This window comes from Orbicella franksi, chromosome 14, assembly GCF_964199315.1.
Source record: "Orbicella franksi chromosome 14, jaOrbFran1.1, whole genome shotgun sequence".
In the NCBI taxonomy this organism is placed as follows: Eukaryota; Metazoa; Cnidaria; class Anthozoa; order Scleractinia; family Merulinidae; genus Orbicella; species Orbicella franksi.
Window position 1 is genome coordinate 5,339,030 of NC_138158.1, and position 17,933 is coordinate 5,356,962.

Genomic DNA, 17,933 nt, shown 5'->3' on the forward strand with positions numbered 1-17,933 from the left:
TTTCTTGTCAATTCTGACTCTACCGGGCATTAAATTCTACCGACTCTTTCCTAAGACGGTAGCTTCTTGGATCGTTACTTAGCTCGCGTATGTACAGAAAGCGCTGCGTTGCGTTTCTTTGACTATGGAGGAGAGCTGTGAGAGGCTGTTGATGAGCATTTACTCTTGACTCTTGTGTGTAGTAGATCCTGAATTTGCAATCTCTGCTGTAGCCTTGGCCTAAGGCGGATCCAGGATTTTTCGAGAGGGCGTAGCTGCAGATTTAATGGGGCATGCATATCTCGCGAGATGCGGGCTCTCGTCACTCTTGGTCAGTGGTGTAACTGTTAAGCAATAGACTGCAAGGCTCTTGTAGATCTCTTGTAGATCCTACGTTGGCAGCGTTTATCGTATGCGGTCCCTTGCAGTTTATGGTTTCTCATTTATGTAACTGTTAAACGTATTTCTATCACCATTTTAGCTAGAGAAACTGAAATTACTTGTAATAACAATGAGGTATCTGTCCAGAGTGTTCTCCTTTATTTCTGCCATAATAGTCACAACCCTTTTCATAAGAGGGAGTCCGGCTAGCCACCCAGTCCACCCCCCTAAATCCACCCCTTCCAGCATACAAACAAATCGCGGGCTCTGTGAACGGGATTGGCATGCAATCGTTGCGTGACGACCCAAACAAACATGATAAATATGCATCACTGGCGTTACGTTACACAACTAAGACAAGCAGCATGGATCCTGAAAGCTCCACAACGACAAGTTGGTTCATTCCAGTTCTGATCGGGTTTTTCGCAATCTATGTTCTAAAGCAATTGATTCCGCGATCGAAGGTTGATATCAAAGAAAAGTTTGTTCTCATTACGGGCTGTGACTCGGGCTTCGGTCGAGAAACCGCCATTCGACTGGACAAGATGGGAGTTCGTGTGTTGGCGACTTGTTTAACGAAAGAAGGAGAAGAGAGTTTAAGATCAGTGACGAGTGACAAACTGAAAACATTCCAGATGGATGTGACAAACTCGCAGCAGATTAAAGATGTCTACGAGGAGGTCAAAGGACAAATTCTCTGTGACTCAGGTATTTGCAAATATATTCAAATTTAATTCCGTTAATATATGCACGAGCGAGCATAACAAGAAGATCTGTTAGATCTTATAACCGCGCTTTTAAAACTTAACTGTTTTCTTAGTACTACAGTCGCAACGCAGTGCATATTCCAAAGCAATCTTTGATGATTCGTTGATTACTGTAGACATCACAGCACTTGATCAACACAAACTCTATTATCACACCATCAGTCGTAGCCGTTGTGACATCTCCGATGACGTAATAGTCTTAATCTGGAACTTTCTTCGGGATATGTATGGTCATGAAGATACGAACACTATTACAAACCGCTTTCTTTCTTTAAAGTCACGATTAAATTTAATTGTTATTTTCCCTTGAGTTAAGGGTTAGCAAAGAAGTCACACGAGTCACATAATTCAAGAATTGCGTTATCTACGGCTATCTTTAGTATGGTGGTTATTTCCCTATCAATGACGTAGTCTTTGCACGTTCTGACCCGTTCTTTGCCTGGCTTGCAAATATTTAATTTTCCTTCCGATCTATGAACTCGCTGCGATGAAATAGTCAAAGGATTTACTTCATTTGCCTAAAACCCACAAGAAACACTCGCAAAATTACAAATAAATTAATGACCGTCGCTTCTGCCGAAATAAACTTGCAAAGTAAACACGATCTTATCTGTCACGTAGCGAAAGTGAAAGCTGCAACGTCAGCGCATTCCATGGCTGACGTAATACCTTTTTTCAGCGTATTTATTATTCCCTTTAAATCCAACGCTTTGATAAAACGAAAAGAAAATATATTTTACCCACAAAAAAGAAAACAATATCCGTAAAATTGTCCGTGTATTTATGTTTTAACAGCTTCTGGCGGAAAAACATCACACGTTGCGTGACTCAAAGTTTGGCCGAGCGGTGATCTGCGTCTGGTCACCGACAAAAAACAAGAAGATCTGTTAGATCTTATAACTGCGCTTTTAAAATTTAACTGTTTTCTTAGTACTACAGTCGCAACGCAGTGCATATTCCAAAGCAATCTTTGATGATTCGTTGATTACTGTAGACATCACAGCACTTAATCAACACAAACTCTATTATCGCACCATCAGTCGTAGCCGTTGTGACATCTCCGATGACGTAATAGTCTTAATCTGGAACTTTCTTCGGGATATGTATGGTCATGAAGATACGAACACTATTACAAACCGCTTTCTTTCTTTAAAGTCACGATTAAATTTAATTGTTATTTTCCCTTGAGTTAAGGGTTAGCAAAGAAGTCACACGAGTCACATAATTCAAGAATTGCGTTATCTACGGCTATCTTTACTACGGTGGTTATTTCCCTATCAATGACGTAATCTTTGCACGTTCTGACACGTTCTTTGCTTGGCTTGCAAATATTCAATTTTCCTTCCGATCTATGAACTCACGGCGATGTAACAGTCAAAGGATTTACTTCATTTGCCTAAAACCACAAGAAATACTCGCAAAATTACAAATAAATTAATGACCGTCGCTTCTGCCGAAATAAACTTGTAAAGTAAACACGATCTTATTTGTCACGTAGCAAAAGTGAAAGCTGCAACGTCAGCGCATTCCATGGCTGACGTAATACCTTTTTTCAGCGTATTTATTATTCCCTTTAAATCCAACGCTTTGATAAAACGAAAAGAAAATATATTTTACCCACAAAAAGAAAACAATATCCGTAAAATTGTCCGTGTATTTATGTTTTAACAGCTTCTGGCGGAAAAACATCACACGTTGCGTGACTCAAAGTTTGGCCGAGCGGAGGTCTGCGTCTGGTCACCGACAGAAAAAAAAAAAACAAGAAGATCTGTTAGATCTTAAAACCGCGCTTTTAAAATTTAACTGTTTTCTTAGCACTACAGTCGCAACGCAGTGCACATTCGAAAGTAATCCTTGATGATTCATTGATTACTGTAGACATCACATCACTTGATCAACACAGACTGTACTATTGCACCATCAGTCGTAGCTGTTGCGAAATCTCTGATGACGTAATAGTGTTAATCTGGAACTTTCTTTGGGATATGTATGGGCATGAAGATACGAACACTATTAACAACAGCTTTCTTTCTTAAGAGTCAAGTTTAAATTTAATTTTTTCCTTGAGTAAAGGGCTAGCAAAGAAGTCACACGAGTCACATAATTCAAGAATTGCATTATCGACGGCTATCTTTAGTACGGTGGTTATTTCCCTACCAATGACGTAATCATTGCATGTCCTGACATGTTCTTTGCTTGGCTTGCAAATATTTCATTTTCCTTCCAATCTATGAACTCGCTGCGATGAAAGAGGCAAAGAATTTACTTCATTTGCCTAAAACCACAAGAAATACTCGCAAACTTGCAAATAAATTGATGACCGTCGCTTCTGGCGAAAAAAACTTCCAAAGTAAACACGATCTTATTAGTCACGTAGCGAAAGTGAAAGCTGCGACGTTAACGCATTCCATGGCTGACGTAATACCTTTTTTTAGCGTATTTATTATTCTCTTTGAATCCAACGCTTCGATAAAACCAAAAGGAAATATATTTTACCCACAACAAAGGAAACAATATCCATAAAATTATCCGTGTATTAATGTTTTAACAGCTTCTGGCAGAAAAAACATCACACGTTGCGTGACTCGGAATTTGGCCAAGCGGAGGTCTGCGTCTGGTCACCGACAAAAAAAAAAAAAAAAACCACGGGTAAACCTAGAACCGCGCTCGGCCCATGGCCGCGCGCGGTTAATAATAAACCACGGGTAAACCTAGAACCGCGCTCGGCCCATGGCCGCGCGGTTAAAAAAAAAAAAATAAACCACGGGTAAACCTAGAACGGCGCTCGGCCCATGGCCGTGCGGTTAATTATTTACAGTGTCGCGAAATATTTAATACTAAACCATTTAAAACGCTGCTGTTGGTGTTGTTTCTGAGGTTGATTGATTTGATTTGACTGAAGAACAAAACTCCAAAGTAGTTTTTCTCAAATAGTCTATCGTTGAATTGATCTATCATACAAATTAACATAAATTGTGCTAAGTACTGTGCCATTGAAGTACCCCCTCCCCAGAGGGGGCAAAAAGCCAATAGACTGTTTTCAATATATAAAAATTCAGCTTGGCAGTGAGACATCGAGGACACAAACAAAGGAAATTGATGAGAAATGTCCTGTCTAAACTATTCTGAATTCGCTGGCTTTGCCGTTTATGTTGTTAGCAAGTTAAGAATAATAGATTTATATGATCAACTTTAGATTTCTGAACTCATGTATGTGTTCCTTTCTTGGAATGGCAGGAATGTGGGGCCTGGTAAATAATGCTGGAATTCTTTACTTGCTTCCCATTGAATGGACGTCGATGGACATCTTTAAACGCACTGCAGACGTAAACCTGTGGGGAATGATTGATGTCACTAAAACCTTCCTGCCCCTGCTGAAAAAGGCACAAGGACGAGTTGTGAATTTCTCAAGTGTCGCTGGTAAGGGTTATACAATAGAAAGGAAAATTAATGTATCAGTAAGTGGCTTCCTTAGGGACCACTAAACACGCAATCAAACCTCATCAAATACCCTTACAGGGCTAGTGAAACAAACAAATTCAGACATTTCCCTACCTCATGGGCACAAACTTGTGATTTTGAGTGATTTTCATTTGGCCTTGAAATGATTATGTACAAACCGGATGCAAACAAACAAAGAAATGGATGGGAAAGAGGTGTCTGACTTATTACAGTGAAATTTAAAAATTATGTGTGTGAGTTTTGGTTAGTCTTGCAAATGTGATCATCCAAATCTACCGGTTCAATCCAATATAAGATGACTTGTACACAAAATGCATTAAAAGCATATCCCATCCCAAATTTTGAGACTGTTGAATGATGACCTCATAACTACATGTATTACAAAACCTGAAGGTCTGGCTCCAGGGTTCAATAACCATAAGACAAAAGTGATATTCCCTTCACACCCTCAGGCAGAAATCATCTGATAAATCTTGGCAAATATCCCTAAATCCCTGCTGGTGCCTTTGCTGCCCAGGGGTGGACCCTAGGGGGAAGCCCCTGAGTGCTGCATGACAGCAAAAGGTTTTAAAAGTTTATTTGACTACATGTCAGCCAGAATTGTTGAACTGCTTTGCAACTGAGAAACTCAAGTTAATGAGCTGACTGCTCCTTGTTTACTTGTGTTTCCTCTTGTGTATTTCAGCTCTTCGAGTATTTTTTCTTTTTTTTCTTCAGTACTCTTTGAATTCAGCCCTGTAGAACTCCCATTTCAAAGGGTTAAGGATGTACATCAGACAATTTGAATTTAGGGAGCAGCATCATAGTTCTAAAACTGACAGGGGAAGGAGAGTTTAAGTCACAGGGCTGTTGCACCAAAATATAGGATGAGTGAAAGATAATCTTACCTGTTACTGACAAGTCTTCTGTTCTGTGGCGGCCATTTTGAATTTTGAATACGCGATCTTCTGGTGCGAGGTCTGGAATCAAGCATTCTTCGTCACAGGCGGCCCAAGCTCTTAATGTTATCCTTTTTTTTTTTCCTTTTTATGCCAATGTTCAGGCTAACGTGACATATGACATGTACTATTACATAACGACCGAATTTGACCACGCGAAACATGACTCCCGCCTTGCAGTATATGGAGGTGTTGTGTTACAACGGTTTGAATTTATAAAGGTTTGTATGGGAATGCAACGGCTTTGCTTGAAAAGCCAATTATTCTTATATTTTGTGAATAAAATCTACTTACCCTGTTGCTGTGTTGTATTCTTTGTTGTTTGCCAGCTCCTCGGGCCGATCTAACGTGATTTCAGCGAGTTATCGTTCTGTGGGTTTCCACTACTAAAATGGAAACCCACAGAACGATAACTCGCTGAAATCGCGTTAGATCGGCCCGAGGAGCTGGCAAACAACAAAGAATACAACACAGCAACAGGGTAAGTAGATTTTATTCACAAGATATAAGAATAATTGGCTTTTCAAGCAAAGCCGTTGCATTCCCATACAAACCTTTATAAATTCAAACCGTTGTAACACAACACCTCCATATACTGCAAGGCGGGAGTCATGTTTCGCGTGGTCAAATTCGGTCGTTATGTAATAGTACATGTCATATGTCACGTTAGCCTGAACGTTCGCATAAAAAGGAAAAAAAAAAGGATAACATTGAGAGCTTGGGCCGCCTGTGTCTTCGTAAATCGCTTGGAGCTCGCTCGGTGTGCCATCGCATGTATCAAGGTTTTCCTTGAATACTGTCTACTAAAGAAAGTGGTGGAACATTTGATATGATAGCCGGTTCTCTCGAGGAGCCATCCCTCTTCGGAGTATCGACCGTGGACCCCTCGGTTGAGACGAATGTACTCGTTGAATTTCAACAGATCGGGCGTCATGGTAATCTAGCACTAGTTCCAAGCAATCTCGAAAGACTTCTTCGGTATCTTTATCATTCTCTTCTTGGATGGAGAACAATTTAATGTTATCTCGTCTTGAGCATAGAGATTTCTTGGAATCGGCTCAATCATTTAAAAGTAACAAATTCTTGTAAAATGCCCTGTAACAACTGTTTGGAAATGTTGTCAAACACGGTCTTTCGTGTTTGATATGTCAGTTACTTCAAGAGGTCATGCCAGCGTTTCTGTCCATTGCGAAATCTTTAAGGGTCGTCTCAGAACTTTTTTTACATAGCAGTATCGAATGTTTCTTTGTAGTTTTCTGTGTCTTTCAAAACTCGTCCACAGTTTTCTCCGGAAACATTTTTCACTCCTTGTAGAGTAACTTGCTAGCGTTTCGCCGTTATGTTGTCCGGCGCTTTCGTGCAGGGACATAAAATGTTTTGTAATCCACGGCGATAACTTTCGACAAACGACAGACAAATTATTGGATTGACCATAGAAGAGAAAGAGAACACAAAACTCGCCAGACTAAAATACAGTCTTTGAGAGACACAAGAAAAACCCCAGAAAGACACGAAGTATAGCAATGTCGATGGAATAACGCAAATAAAGAACAGCGCTACGATTATAACAGCCAATCGAATCGCTTGTCTTTGTTTCTTTTCAGAATGCCTTTGCAGATTTTGTGCGTTGTCAGTGAGAGTTCTATTCTGCCTTTTTAAAGCGATTGCTGTCGCAGTGTACAAAACGGTTATTCCAACTAACGGAGCGATAAAAAACACAAGTAATTGTGCAAACAAAAATGCGTCCGAAACATCTGGGGTGCCGACTGAATCGCCTGTGAAGTTGCAAAACGCGTTTTTGTTGTCGTGTACCAGAGGGGGGCGTAAGGGTTTGCGGTGATGCGGTTTTGCGTTATTTTTGGTGCGGTTTTACGGAAATCTTTATTTTAAACTGCGGTATTGCGGTTTTATAAGACTAAGTGGTTTGTGGTTTTCATAAATTTTGGATCGCGGTAATCGGTAAAAAAGAGTCTGCAGCCGTCTCCGCTTTCCAGTTATGACAGTTATTACTCGGATCCTGACGCTTCCGATGACTTTTGATCTCTTGTTTATGTTTTGCAAGGGACCATTGTTGTGTAAGCAAGCTTTGTTGTTTGTAATTTCCACTTTTTCCAGTTAATAATTGGTATGATTAACCATTTTATCCAATGATACGTCGACTTGTTCACTTTCCGGGCTGGGAATCTTTCGCTCAGATTTTCTTACAGTATTTGCCGTGGCCTCGTGCGGGACAATGTCTGCCGAGCAAGAAGAAGTGGTTATGAGGATGGTCGGGACGAGATGATGTTACTTCAAGGAGAGATTGGAAGCTCGGCGACGTTTCTTCTAGGAGCAAGAACTCGCTTCGGGAGAGTTACGACGCTTCAACAATCGTTTGCTTTACTGAACACTTCATGGGGCTGAGTACGTTGTCTTCGGGTTACTCAAAATTCTTCTTGGAAATATTTTAAATGAAATTTAAGGTTGATTCAGTCGAATTGCGACATAACATGGGTGTTCCGAACTCGTATTCGGGATATTTGAGCTTGAAAACTATCATCTTGACGAATTTTCACCAAAAAAAAAAAAACTCGAGGAAAGCTTGCGTTGTGTAACATTCGAGTGGTTTCCAGTGCTGAAGCCGTAAACATCGAATTTTTTCAATTGGGTAACTCCAGGAGCCATAATCGGGGACGGAGACCGTAAGTCTTGGGATCCGCGCGCACCTATGATATGGGACAAATTTTCTATTTTTAGAACAAATTGCGCCATCCTGACGTCATATATCCGCGCGGATTCACGCACGTGTCGGGGGCTCTCGCGTGGATGTTGTCACGTTGTGTGATCAAATGGTGAGAGTTGAGGGATTCTTTTGCGTATTTTTCACAGCGATGGCAGGGAATAAGGCAGGGAATACGAACCAGGGCGCTTATATGTAGTTTTATGCTCTGAGCTAACGGAAAAGGTGGGTTTTTCAGGGTCGAAAACAAGACGTCAATCTCGCGCTGGGAATGAATACTAAGATCTGCTCACGCTAGTTGTAAGCTTACGCGTATGTTTTTGCGTTTGTTTGACTTAAGAATATAGCAAGAAAACTCTCTACTCTGGCATCGAGTTAATTTGTGAGTTTGTCAGACAATGGGCAATCATAACCAAAACCTGTTTTGATGGTTTCTTATTGTTTCTGCTTGTTTGGTGAGTTTGCAAAAGTTTTTGAAAGGAAAGTCTGACGCGTACAATTAGCTCATTTGCATAGTGCAGCTCGTGCACTTTCAAGTTCGAGTTGGTGTTTTCAATTGTCAACAAATTTTGACAAAGATTTCTTTCGTTATCTTTTGTGCTGAGATGCTGCAACAAATTTCACGAACGCAAAAAGGCTACTAACATCATGTGTGTTTCTTCAACGTAAGCATAGTGAAGTTTTACACTGCGAAAATGAAAATAGACGAGGAGTTTTGATAACTCGATCAACAAAATCGAAATCGTTATTCGCAGTTGAGTAAAGAAAGCGTCATCGTAACTTTGCTGATTATTTCTGCTTTATTCACATATTTTCAGCTAAGCTTTTAATTTGTTCTCAAACATTTATCAATCTTAAACATATTTAAAAACTATAGAGTTATTGTTTGAGTTCGATGTACGCTTTCACATGAAAGCGCAGTGGAAGTACAATTTGTCATGTTTACTGACTGTACAAAACAAGCATCGGCGGGCGCTCTCATTCATCGACAACAGAGAATTTACTGGATTTTTACAGAAATAAAACTGAGCAGTATCTACGATCGTAAAGTTATTGGGCCTTGATGAAACATCAAGCGTTGCTTACAATTCAGGCGAAACTCAAACTGACCAAACTAGCAATTATTTTGTTTTACTTTTCAGTCGCGATAAACTGGCAAATTCCTCGCAAGCGTGTCGCAAGAGGAGCTAGGAAACTATGAAGTCCTGAAGCTCTGCTATATTTAAATATATCCAGTTATTTTTTCGCTGTGTAGTGGAAAAGCTGTTAATCTTCAACATATGTGAAATTTAAAGTGAAGTAATGTACAGCTCATGTAAAAGAAGCATCAGTCGGAACACCACTTGGTCAGCGATATATATAAGCTTACAGCGGAACATACCTAAATTCGACACGGTCTTACTTCACTCAGACTGGAGCAGCTTACGACGAAAATACTTAAGCAAAATTCCAACAGACGTAAACGCGTTGAGTTGTGGGCCAAAAACATGAAACATTTCGGGAATTTCGGACGCCATTTCCCCCGCGCGACATCCGCAAAAATCCTCGCAGCATGTACGCGCGTGTGCCTCTGGCGATGGCGCAATTTGTTCTAAAAATAGAATTATTGTCCCATATCATGGGGACAACCCCAACACTAGAAATGGCGCGCGCTTACGGTCTCCGTCCCCGATTATGGCTCCTGGTAACTCAGCAGTATTCGTGCGTGCGCGAGCGCTCTTATGTTAGTTCCACAGCAGCATAACGAAGTCAGTGCCACGGACGTGTGTCAATGATTGACCTTTTCAGTACGGAGTCATAAAAGTCGTCGATACTCGTCAGAGTGCGTGATGATAAGATCAGTTATAATATTACAGTATTATTTTATGAGTGCGATGATCATACGTTGATTAACATTAACCTACACTTTTATCAAACTAAATAAGGTCCTATTTCTAATGGAATGGCGAACTAGAAGTAATGATGGCGGTACCGTAGCACATTTGTAACTACGGTTTCGGTATTTTGGTAAATTTCCATGCGGTATTGCGGTTTTTTACGTTTTTTTACGCGGTTTTGCGGTTTTCGGACCCCCTTACGCCCCCCAATGTAGCATTATTCACAGGGATTACGATCAGAGGGAAAAGTAGATCTGACACAGCCATGTTCACGATGAAATAATTAATTGTTTTTCGTAAATCTCGATGCTTGTAGACGATGATGATTATGATCATGTTTCCGAAGAAACCGCCCATCAAAATAAAACAATACATAGAAATGAAAGAAATTCTCTCTGCAGTTGTATGAAGAACATGGGGACTGCATGACGTGTTGAGTTGGCCCGGTGCAGTTTCGTTTCGTTTACAGAGATTGTGGTGCTATTTCTCAATGACATGATCTACTCCTCAACTTTCAAGTATTGTCGGTGCTGGCGCTTTAGAAACACACCCTTATATAATTTGACCTGATACACTTCGTCAGTCGCAATCAATCGGAAATGAATTTTGAATAATTTTGCTGCCTCAGACGCTTACATTAGAAAACAATGCAAATAATTTTTTATTTTGTATTCGTATTGAAGAAAGTAATCAGTGACAGGTTTCATTGCTTTACAATAGATTATACAGATTTCATTTGGGTAGAATGCCAATATACCACATCAGAGTTAATGTCTCTGCAAATACATCGTAAAGCTCTGCAATCGCGAACTCATCGTCGTGTTTGCTCATTCGACATATTAACAGCGGGTGGAATATGAAATTTCAAAGTCCAAAACCTATTTTTTCGGTTTCTTGTTGTTAAAAGCCACATATGTAGAGACAGACCGTGTACCTATTACTTTTTGTCTATCTTTTACAAAAACGTAATTTCCTCACCTCTTAGAGAGGACGTAACTTCAAAATAAAAGCAATTGAACTTAATTAAAACTTCAGTAACAAAAGAGTCTCCTTGTTGACATAGAGTTCAAATAATAAGACGAAATGCTTTTGAAAGTAGATTTTAGCTAAGGTCCCGCCCACACTAATGCGTTTTCGAAACGATACGTTTCCGACGACGTGTTTTCGCCGAAAACGCTCCCACGTCCATACTACCGTTTTCGCAGCGTTTTCTTCGTCCACACTAAAACCATGACGAAGCTAAAATGTTTCAGAAAACAGTCCTAAGAATTTACGCGCGCTGATTGGTTAAAAATAGTGTTTCTATTTCTTAAATGAGAAAACACGAAACCCCACTGTTATTTGCACATGCGCAATGATGTGAATAACGTCAGCGTTTTCGAAAGCCTCCGTTTTCGCCACACTAATACAGGAGTCCGTTTTCTTGTCTACACTATGGATACTATTTTGAAATGTAAACCATGCGTTTCAAATGAAAACGATGAACGTTTTCGACCGTTGTAGTATGAACAATAGGCGAGAACACATCAAAAAGTATGCGCTTTCAATCGAAAAGCATTTTGTCGTGTTATTTTAACTCTATGCCAGCAAGGAAGCTCTTTTGTATAGTTGAAGTTTTAATTGAGTTCAATTGCTTTTAATTTGAAGTTTCTTCCTCTCGATGGGGTGAAGGAAACACCGTTTTTGTAAAAAAAAAAGAAAAGAAAAGAAAAAAGAAAAAAGAAAATAATAATAATAATAATAATCATGATAATACTGATAATAGTAATAATAATAATAATAATTACACGGTCTCTCTTTATATATAGGGCTTTTAACAACAGGAGGTCGAAATAATAGATTTGGACTTTGAAATTTCTTATTCACCTGTCGTAAATTTGTCGAATGAGCAAACATGATAATGCGTTTGCGATTGGAGAGATTTACAATGTTTTTGCAGAGACATAATCTCTGATGTGGCAAATTGGCATTTTACCCTAATAAAATCTGTATCATCTATTGTGAAACCTTTCACTAATTTCTTTCTTTAATATGAATGCAAAATGCAAAATTAATTGCATTGGTCTCTAATGTAAGTGTCTGGAGCAACGAAATTAAAATTCATTTCCGATTGATTGCGACTGACGAAGTACATCAGGTCAAATATATAAGGGTGTGCTTCTACAGCGCTAGCAACAGCAATACTTGAAAATTAAGGAGTAGATCATGTCATTGAGAAACACCACCACAATTTTTGTAGTTACCAACGAAACTGCACTGGGCCAACCCAACACGTCATGCGGTCCCCATGTTCTTAGTTCGACTGCGGAGGGAATTTCTTACATTTTCATGTATTGTGTTATTTTGATGGGCCGTTTCTTAGGTAACATCTTTATAGTCATCATCGTCTACAAACATCAAGATTTACGCAAAACAAGTAACTATTTCATCGTGAACATGGCTGCGTCAGATCTACTTTTCCCAGTGATTGTTATCCCTGTCAGTATGACTCAATTGGTAGCTGATTTATGGCAATGGCGCGTCAGTGGAATCTTAGGATCTTGATTTTGCAAGTTGTTTTATTTCTCGAGCTCTGTGACCATCCGTGTTTCTGTTCAAAGCTTGGTGTGGATAGCAATTGATAGATTTGTTGTCGTCGTTTTCCCAATAAAACTTGGTCTTATTTCACCGAACATTCGCACAACGGCCATCGTTTCTGCTTGGATTTTTGCAGGCTTTTTTAACTCACCATCGCTGATAATTTCAGATGTTGCGGTAAACGACAACAAAAACGCGTTTTGCAGCTTTACAGGCGATTCAGTCTACAACTCAGATGTTTCGGCGGCATTTTTGTTTGCACAATTATTTGTGTTTTTTATCGCTCCGTTAGTTGTAATAACCGTTTTGTACACTGCGATAGCAATCGCTTTAAAAAGGCAGGATGGAATCCTCTCTGACACCGTACAAAATCTACAAAGGCATTCTGAAAAGAAACGAAGACAAGCGATTCGAATAGCTGTTATCATGCTATTGTATATTTGCGTTATCCCATCGACATTGCTATATTTCGCACCTTACTGGAGTTCGTCTTGTGCCTCTCGAAGACTGTTTTTTAGTCTAGCGAGTTTTGTGTATTCTTTGTCTTCCATGGTCAATCCAATAATTCGTCTGTCGTTTGTTGAAAGTTATCGCTTTGGATTACAAAACATTTTATGTCCCTGCACAAAAGCGTCGGATAACATGGCGGCGAAACGCGAGCAAGTTACTCTGCAAGGAGTGAAAAATCTTCCCGGAGAAAATTGTGGACGAGTTTTGAAGGACACAGAAAACTACAAAGACGCATTCGATACTGCTTTATAGAGATGCATTTCATAGACAACCCTAAAAGATACCGCGATGGATAAAAACGTTGACATGTCTTCTTGAAGTAATATATCAAACACGAAAGACCATGTTTGACCACATTTCCAAACACCGAGAAGAGAGTTGAAAATAGGACGCGCAGCGGAGTATTTTTGACGAACTTCGAAGTATTTGAAAATGTGGTCAAACACTGTCTTGAGTGTTTGATATATCTTCTCAATCGAAACTAAAACTAAGGAGAAAACAGAGAAATAAAATCGTAATCTACGCTAATTAAGATCAGATATCCAAACACCGTCACAGTCATGATTTTTTTGTTTAAACTTGATGAATTTTTAATGAGTTTGAGAAGTAATGTATCAAACACGTAAGACAGTGTTTGAGCACATTTCCAAACACCAAAAAGAGAATACGACGCGTGGAAATGTGGCCAAAATCTATCCAATCTATGCTTACTAAGATCAGATATCGAAACGCCGTCATGGTTATTATGAGAGAAGACCAAAATCCTGGTGTCTCCCACAGACCGTGGGAGAATCCGCTCCCTCTCACCTGGCAGCCCTCAGGGAATGGGTATCTTTATTGATCGCTTGTTGTGTGTAATAATGTATTCGTACGTCTCGGATTTTAAGCATTGAAATCTTGAATTAAAATCCTTTCAATGTTATTTCTATTCGATCATTGCCATAGGTCGACTTTCTTGTAACTTTTACGGAGCTTACGCTGCCAGTAAATATGGCGTGGAAGCCTTTTCGGACGCACTCCGGCGAGAGATATATCCCTGGGGGATAAAAGTGAGCCTCATGGAACCCGGGGCATTCCAGACTCAAATTAGTGAACCTCGTAACACAGAGAAACAGGTGAGACAAGGCTGGGATGACTTGAGTGAAGAACTAAAGAAAGAATATGGAAGGGATTACTTGGAAAAAGGTAAGTGATATCCTTACGTGACATTTACAAGCCTGCATTACAGGCGTGACTTTTTGTACGAGTGCCACTTTAAATTCCGTGACAGATCCTCAGACGCATGCGCAACCTCGTTCAGAGGGGGTCTCTCTCTCTCGCTCCAGGGGCCGAGAAGAAGAGAGACTCTGGGAACGAAGGTGACGCGCGCGCGAAACCAAAGAACGCGCGTGATTAATACCTCCAGCTACTCAGCCGAACCATTCCCGAGGACGAAGCCCGGTGGCAAACCATGAAATCGTGATGAAAGTTATCTTCTCTCTGTTGCTCATTTTCATTCAACTGAGTGTGAATCAGAGACCCAGGTAGACAATGTGCAGTAATGTCGATCCGGGATCGAGGCGAAAAACCACGACGATCAAAATACAGTAGATCCTTAGCCTCTGGACACCTCCGGCAGGCGGACATGGGACATTGTCCCAACCACATACAAAGTCTACATTTCTAACGTCCCACGAGGGGACAGATTTGTAGGTCTCGAGTGTGTCTGCTTATAGGACATTCAACAGAATGCAGATTGTGCCAAAACAAACAAAAAACTGTTGAAATTTTCAACAGATATATTTTTCTCGTGGCACGCGTAGTATGATTCGTTCAGAGGTTTCCTTCCTTTGATAATGGCTCAACCACTCAACCACCTCTCCCTCTGTCAAAAACTTAATGATCTGCCTCTCACAATGGTGCTGTTATCTTTTCCAGGAATCACGTTTTTCACTTCCTTTCCGTTGTCAACCCGAACATATCAAGTCGTTGACGCTGTTGTTGATGCGCTGATGTCACAGTCACCACGTGACCGCTATCTGCTCGGTTATGACGCGCGGTTTTTCTTTGGACCAATCACTTGGTTGCCAACAGTGGTGGCCGACTTTATCCTCAGATGCTTGGTATTTAGGCTCCCAGCACCGCTACGGAACAAGTAATTCAACGCCTCGATTAAGAATAAATCACAGAAATCGGCCATAAACAAAACAACAAAACAACAACAACAACAAAACAAACAACAAAACAACAACAACAAAAAAAGAAAATAAAGGAAAGCGCTCATGACATCATGTTCATTGTTCAAAGTTTAAAAAGTTCTAAATGTTTCAACAAAGATGTCACGTGATCAATTCGGCCTCGCGCTGCGCGCTTGTCTGAGTTTGAAATCGCTCGCCCCATAACACCCTAAATTGTTCTTCACTCGGTCCAGCTACTATTAATTATCAAGTCGCGGTCATTGTATTCTTTTCTGGAAGCAATATTTTTATCCTGCACTGTTTGAAGCTGATATTTAAGTCTTGGCAATGTTCCCAGTTTGATAAAGTAATTTTGAGAGCTCGTAGCCCTTAAGATTACAGTCGGCATTGCAAGGCTTTCGCCTTTTAGAAATAAATTTTTTGCCAGTCACGGTGTTTGCAGTTGTTTTGCTTGTGTTACGTCTGTTAACTTTGTTGTCAAAATGCAAGATGCGTTGAAACCTGGTTACGTTACAGTCAAACCTCTTTGATACGCCGGACAGGATAGGTCGAGACCTGAGTGTCCTTACTTTTGGAGGTGTCCGTAAGGAGGGTTTGACTGTATTTCCATTGGATGTGAAATATTTTGTGTGCTGTTCCTATCTCTGGTTAAATAACAAAATTGCATTCGTTGAGTGAGTGACCATCAAGTAAAGTGACTCCGAAAAGACTCCGAAAGTTCAACGTTGTTAACGAGACAAAAATATGTAACGAATACCACTGTCTGTGCTTATAGTGTCCAAGCGAAAACTATCTGTTCTAATTTAGCCTGTTTACAGGCTCTCTAGTCCCCCCTCGGCCACATCACTCTCAACAAGTTTCTTCTCGGCCCTTCCAAGTCCTTCCAGGTGCGGTCAGACCCTTCCATCTGGAGCCTGTTCACAGGCTAGTTTTGAGACTTTTAATAAATCATATGGAATGTAGCCCATTTTTCAGGTACACAGTCATTCGATAATAATCTCTGTTAGCTAAGATGCCCCAAACTAGAAAAGGTTTATGAAGAAACTTTTTAGTCCGTCTCGTGTTTGCGTTCGTTCAAACGGCCTCCTTAGAGCTTCTCAGACCAGTTTGAGCGCGGAGTTATTAAATTATTGTGGAATTCTACCTGCGAATGCAAGCTTAGCAGATCTGTTTCATGTTCAGCTATGTTTACATACCGTCTAGGTTCCCAGACGAATCGGATTCGAAAAGAATCTTGACACGCACTTGTTGTAAGATAAATAAACAAATAAAAGAAAATATTCGTGTTTTTTTTTTTAGAACGAACTAGATTTCTACTGCTTCAGGTTTGACAAGCAACGCCAGAATCCTTGGTAGGGGGCAGGCATTTTGACCCCGCTGAAAACGAAGGATATTGTTTCATGCTCGGGACAGGAGCTGATGCAGCTAAACTTGGTTCGCCAGTTCGTTTACGTTGACTGGTAGCTAGAAACCAGCGAGAATCAACCCTCTCTTGGTTCAAAAGCATTTGCTTGAAATCCAGTAAGTACAAGTGTAGATTAGTGTTATGGGACTTATAGAGCAATAGTGTGATTGGGATTTATTCTTGTTTTGACGGAATTCCGACAAGAGACATGGGAGACTGATCGGATGTTGCCGACTGAATCGTTTCCTCCAAAATTTTAGGTTTGAAGACTTGACTGAGCGAAGGTATAGATCAGATCTTGCGCTACCGGTTCCGTTCCTAGAAGAAACGGAGAATTTCCTTTGTGGGTAATCCATGATTTCCGAAACGGTTTCCTTGCATGCAAGACCCCCTTGATTGTCCAAATACTATTGTCGAAATGCTATTGCCCAAACAGGACTTGTCTCTCGCCGGTACAATCAAGTTCCCTTCTGACATAATCAAATCTCCAAACGAAAATCATCCGCGGGACTCAAATAAGGGAAAGCCGGGAGCTTTCTGTCGAAGACAGTGTTGACTTGATGGGGTCCTTGAACAACTGTTGATGTATTCGCCTGGCCTTTCCGTTTGCGGTCAGTTTTGTAATGAGGCGATAATATTGCTTCGACATATTCTTGAAAGATGCTAAATGTTGGAAGACGTTAGGTGTAAATTTCGCATATTTCACCCTCGAAATTCTTGTAAAATATATTCGTATATATGAAAAAAGAGTGTAAATGAGATTCTAGCACAAGATCGACACTTAAGCAGGTTTGTTTCATTAATATTACAAACGAAAAATGCATCTAGATTTTGGCAGGATCGATAGCTGAAGTTCAGTTTCGATATTCATATGTAAATTCGGAAAATTACAACAACACGGAGAAGAAAATTCTTAACGCGGCTCTGAGAAAAAAAAAATGATGAGCTGTACTTACCTTTGTAATTTGAAAATATGAAACGCAATGCCAAGGCAGCTGAAAGGGAGGAGATTTCTGCCTTTCATGTGTTAACATAGAGTTAAAAAAACTGTCATACAGAGGCGGAGCAATGTTCAAAGGGCGATCAATTTGAAAAGCTGCGCTTGGTCTTATTTTTTATTAAAGTTTACATTACATATACG

The 17,933-nt window shown here is 40.2% G+C and overlaps 3 protein-coding genes and 1 pseudogene across 3 annotated transcripts in view; 3 read left to right on the forward strand and 1 right to left on the reverse strand.

The window, feature by feature from the left end:
• Positions 1 to 136: 136 nt before the first annotated feature.
• Positions 137 to 16,629, forward strand: LOC145468132 (17-beta-hydroxysteroid dehydrogenase type 6-like). The gene is made up of 4 exons (XM_081451816.1): positions 137 to 1,068; positions 4,365 to 4,547; positions 14,156 to 14,395; positions 15,128 to 16,629. The coding sequence occupies exons 1-4, from the start codon at positions 645 to 647 to the stop codon at positions 15,346 to 15,348; spliced, it is 1,068 nt and encodes a 355-aa protein (XP_081307942.1). The 5' UTR covers positions 137 to 644; the 3' UTR covers positions 15,349 to 16,629.
• Positions 4,617 to 7,393, reverse strand: LOC145468600 (uncharacterized; the record flags this gene model as incomplete). The annotated part of the gene is made up of 1 exon (XM_081452328.1): positions 4,617 to 7,393. A coding segment is annotated over one exon (543 nt), but the record flags the coding sequence as incomplete, so codon positions are not given.
• Positions 11,877 to 14,162, forward strand: LOC145468120 (QRFP-like peptide receptor; annotated as a pseudogene).
• A 65-nt stretch (positions 16,630 to 16,694) lies between the features above and the next one.
• LOC145468095 (patched domain-containing protein 3-like) overlaps positions 16,695 to 17,933 on the forward strand; it is a 36,778-nt gene continuing 35,539 nt past the window's right edge. Inside the window, exon 1 of the mRNA XM_081451776.1 lies at positions 16,695 to 16,908. The gene's annotated coding sequence lies outside the window, so the exon portion shown is untranslated. The remainder of the gene's footprint in view (positions 16,909 to 17,933) is intronic.

Bases quoted from the DNA above. Each gene is read 5' to 3' on its own strand.
- LOC145468132 (XM_081451816.1), top strand. From the start codon at position 645: ATGCAATCGTTGCGTGACGACCCAAACAAACATGATAAATATGCATCA. The intron at 1,069-4,364 runs GTATTTGCAAAT...TTGGAATGGCAG, and splicing joins ACAAATTCTCTGTGACTCAG to GAATGTGGGGCCTGGTAAAT. The intron at 14,396-15,127 runs GTAAGTGATATC...TATCTTTTCCAG, and splicing joins AAGGGATTACTTGGAAAAAG to GAATCACGTTTTTCACTTCC.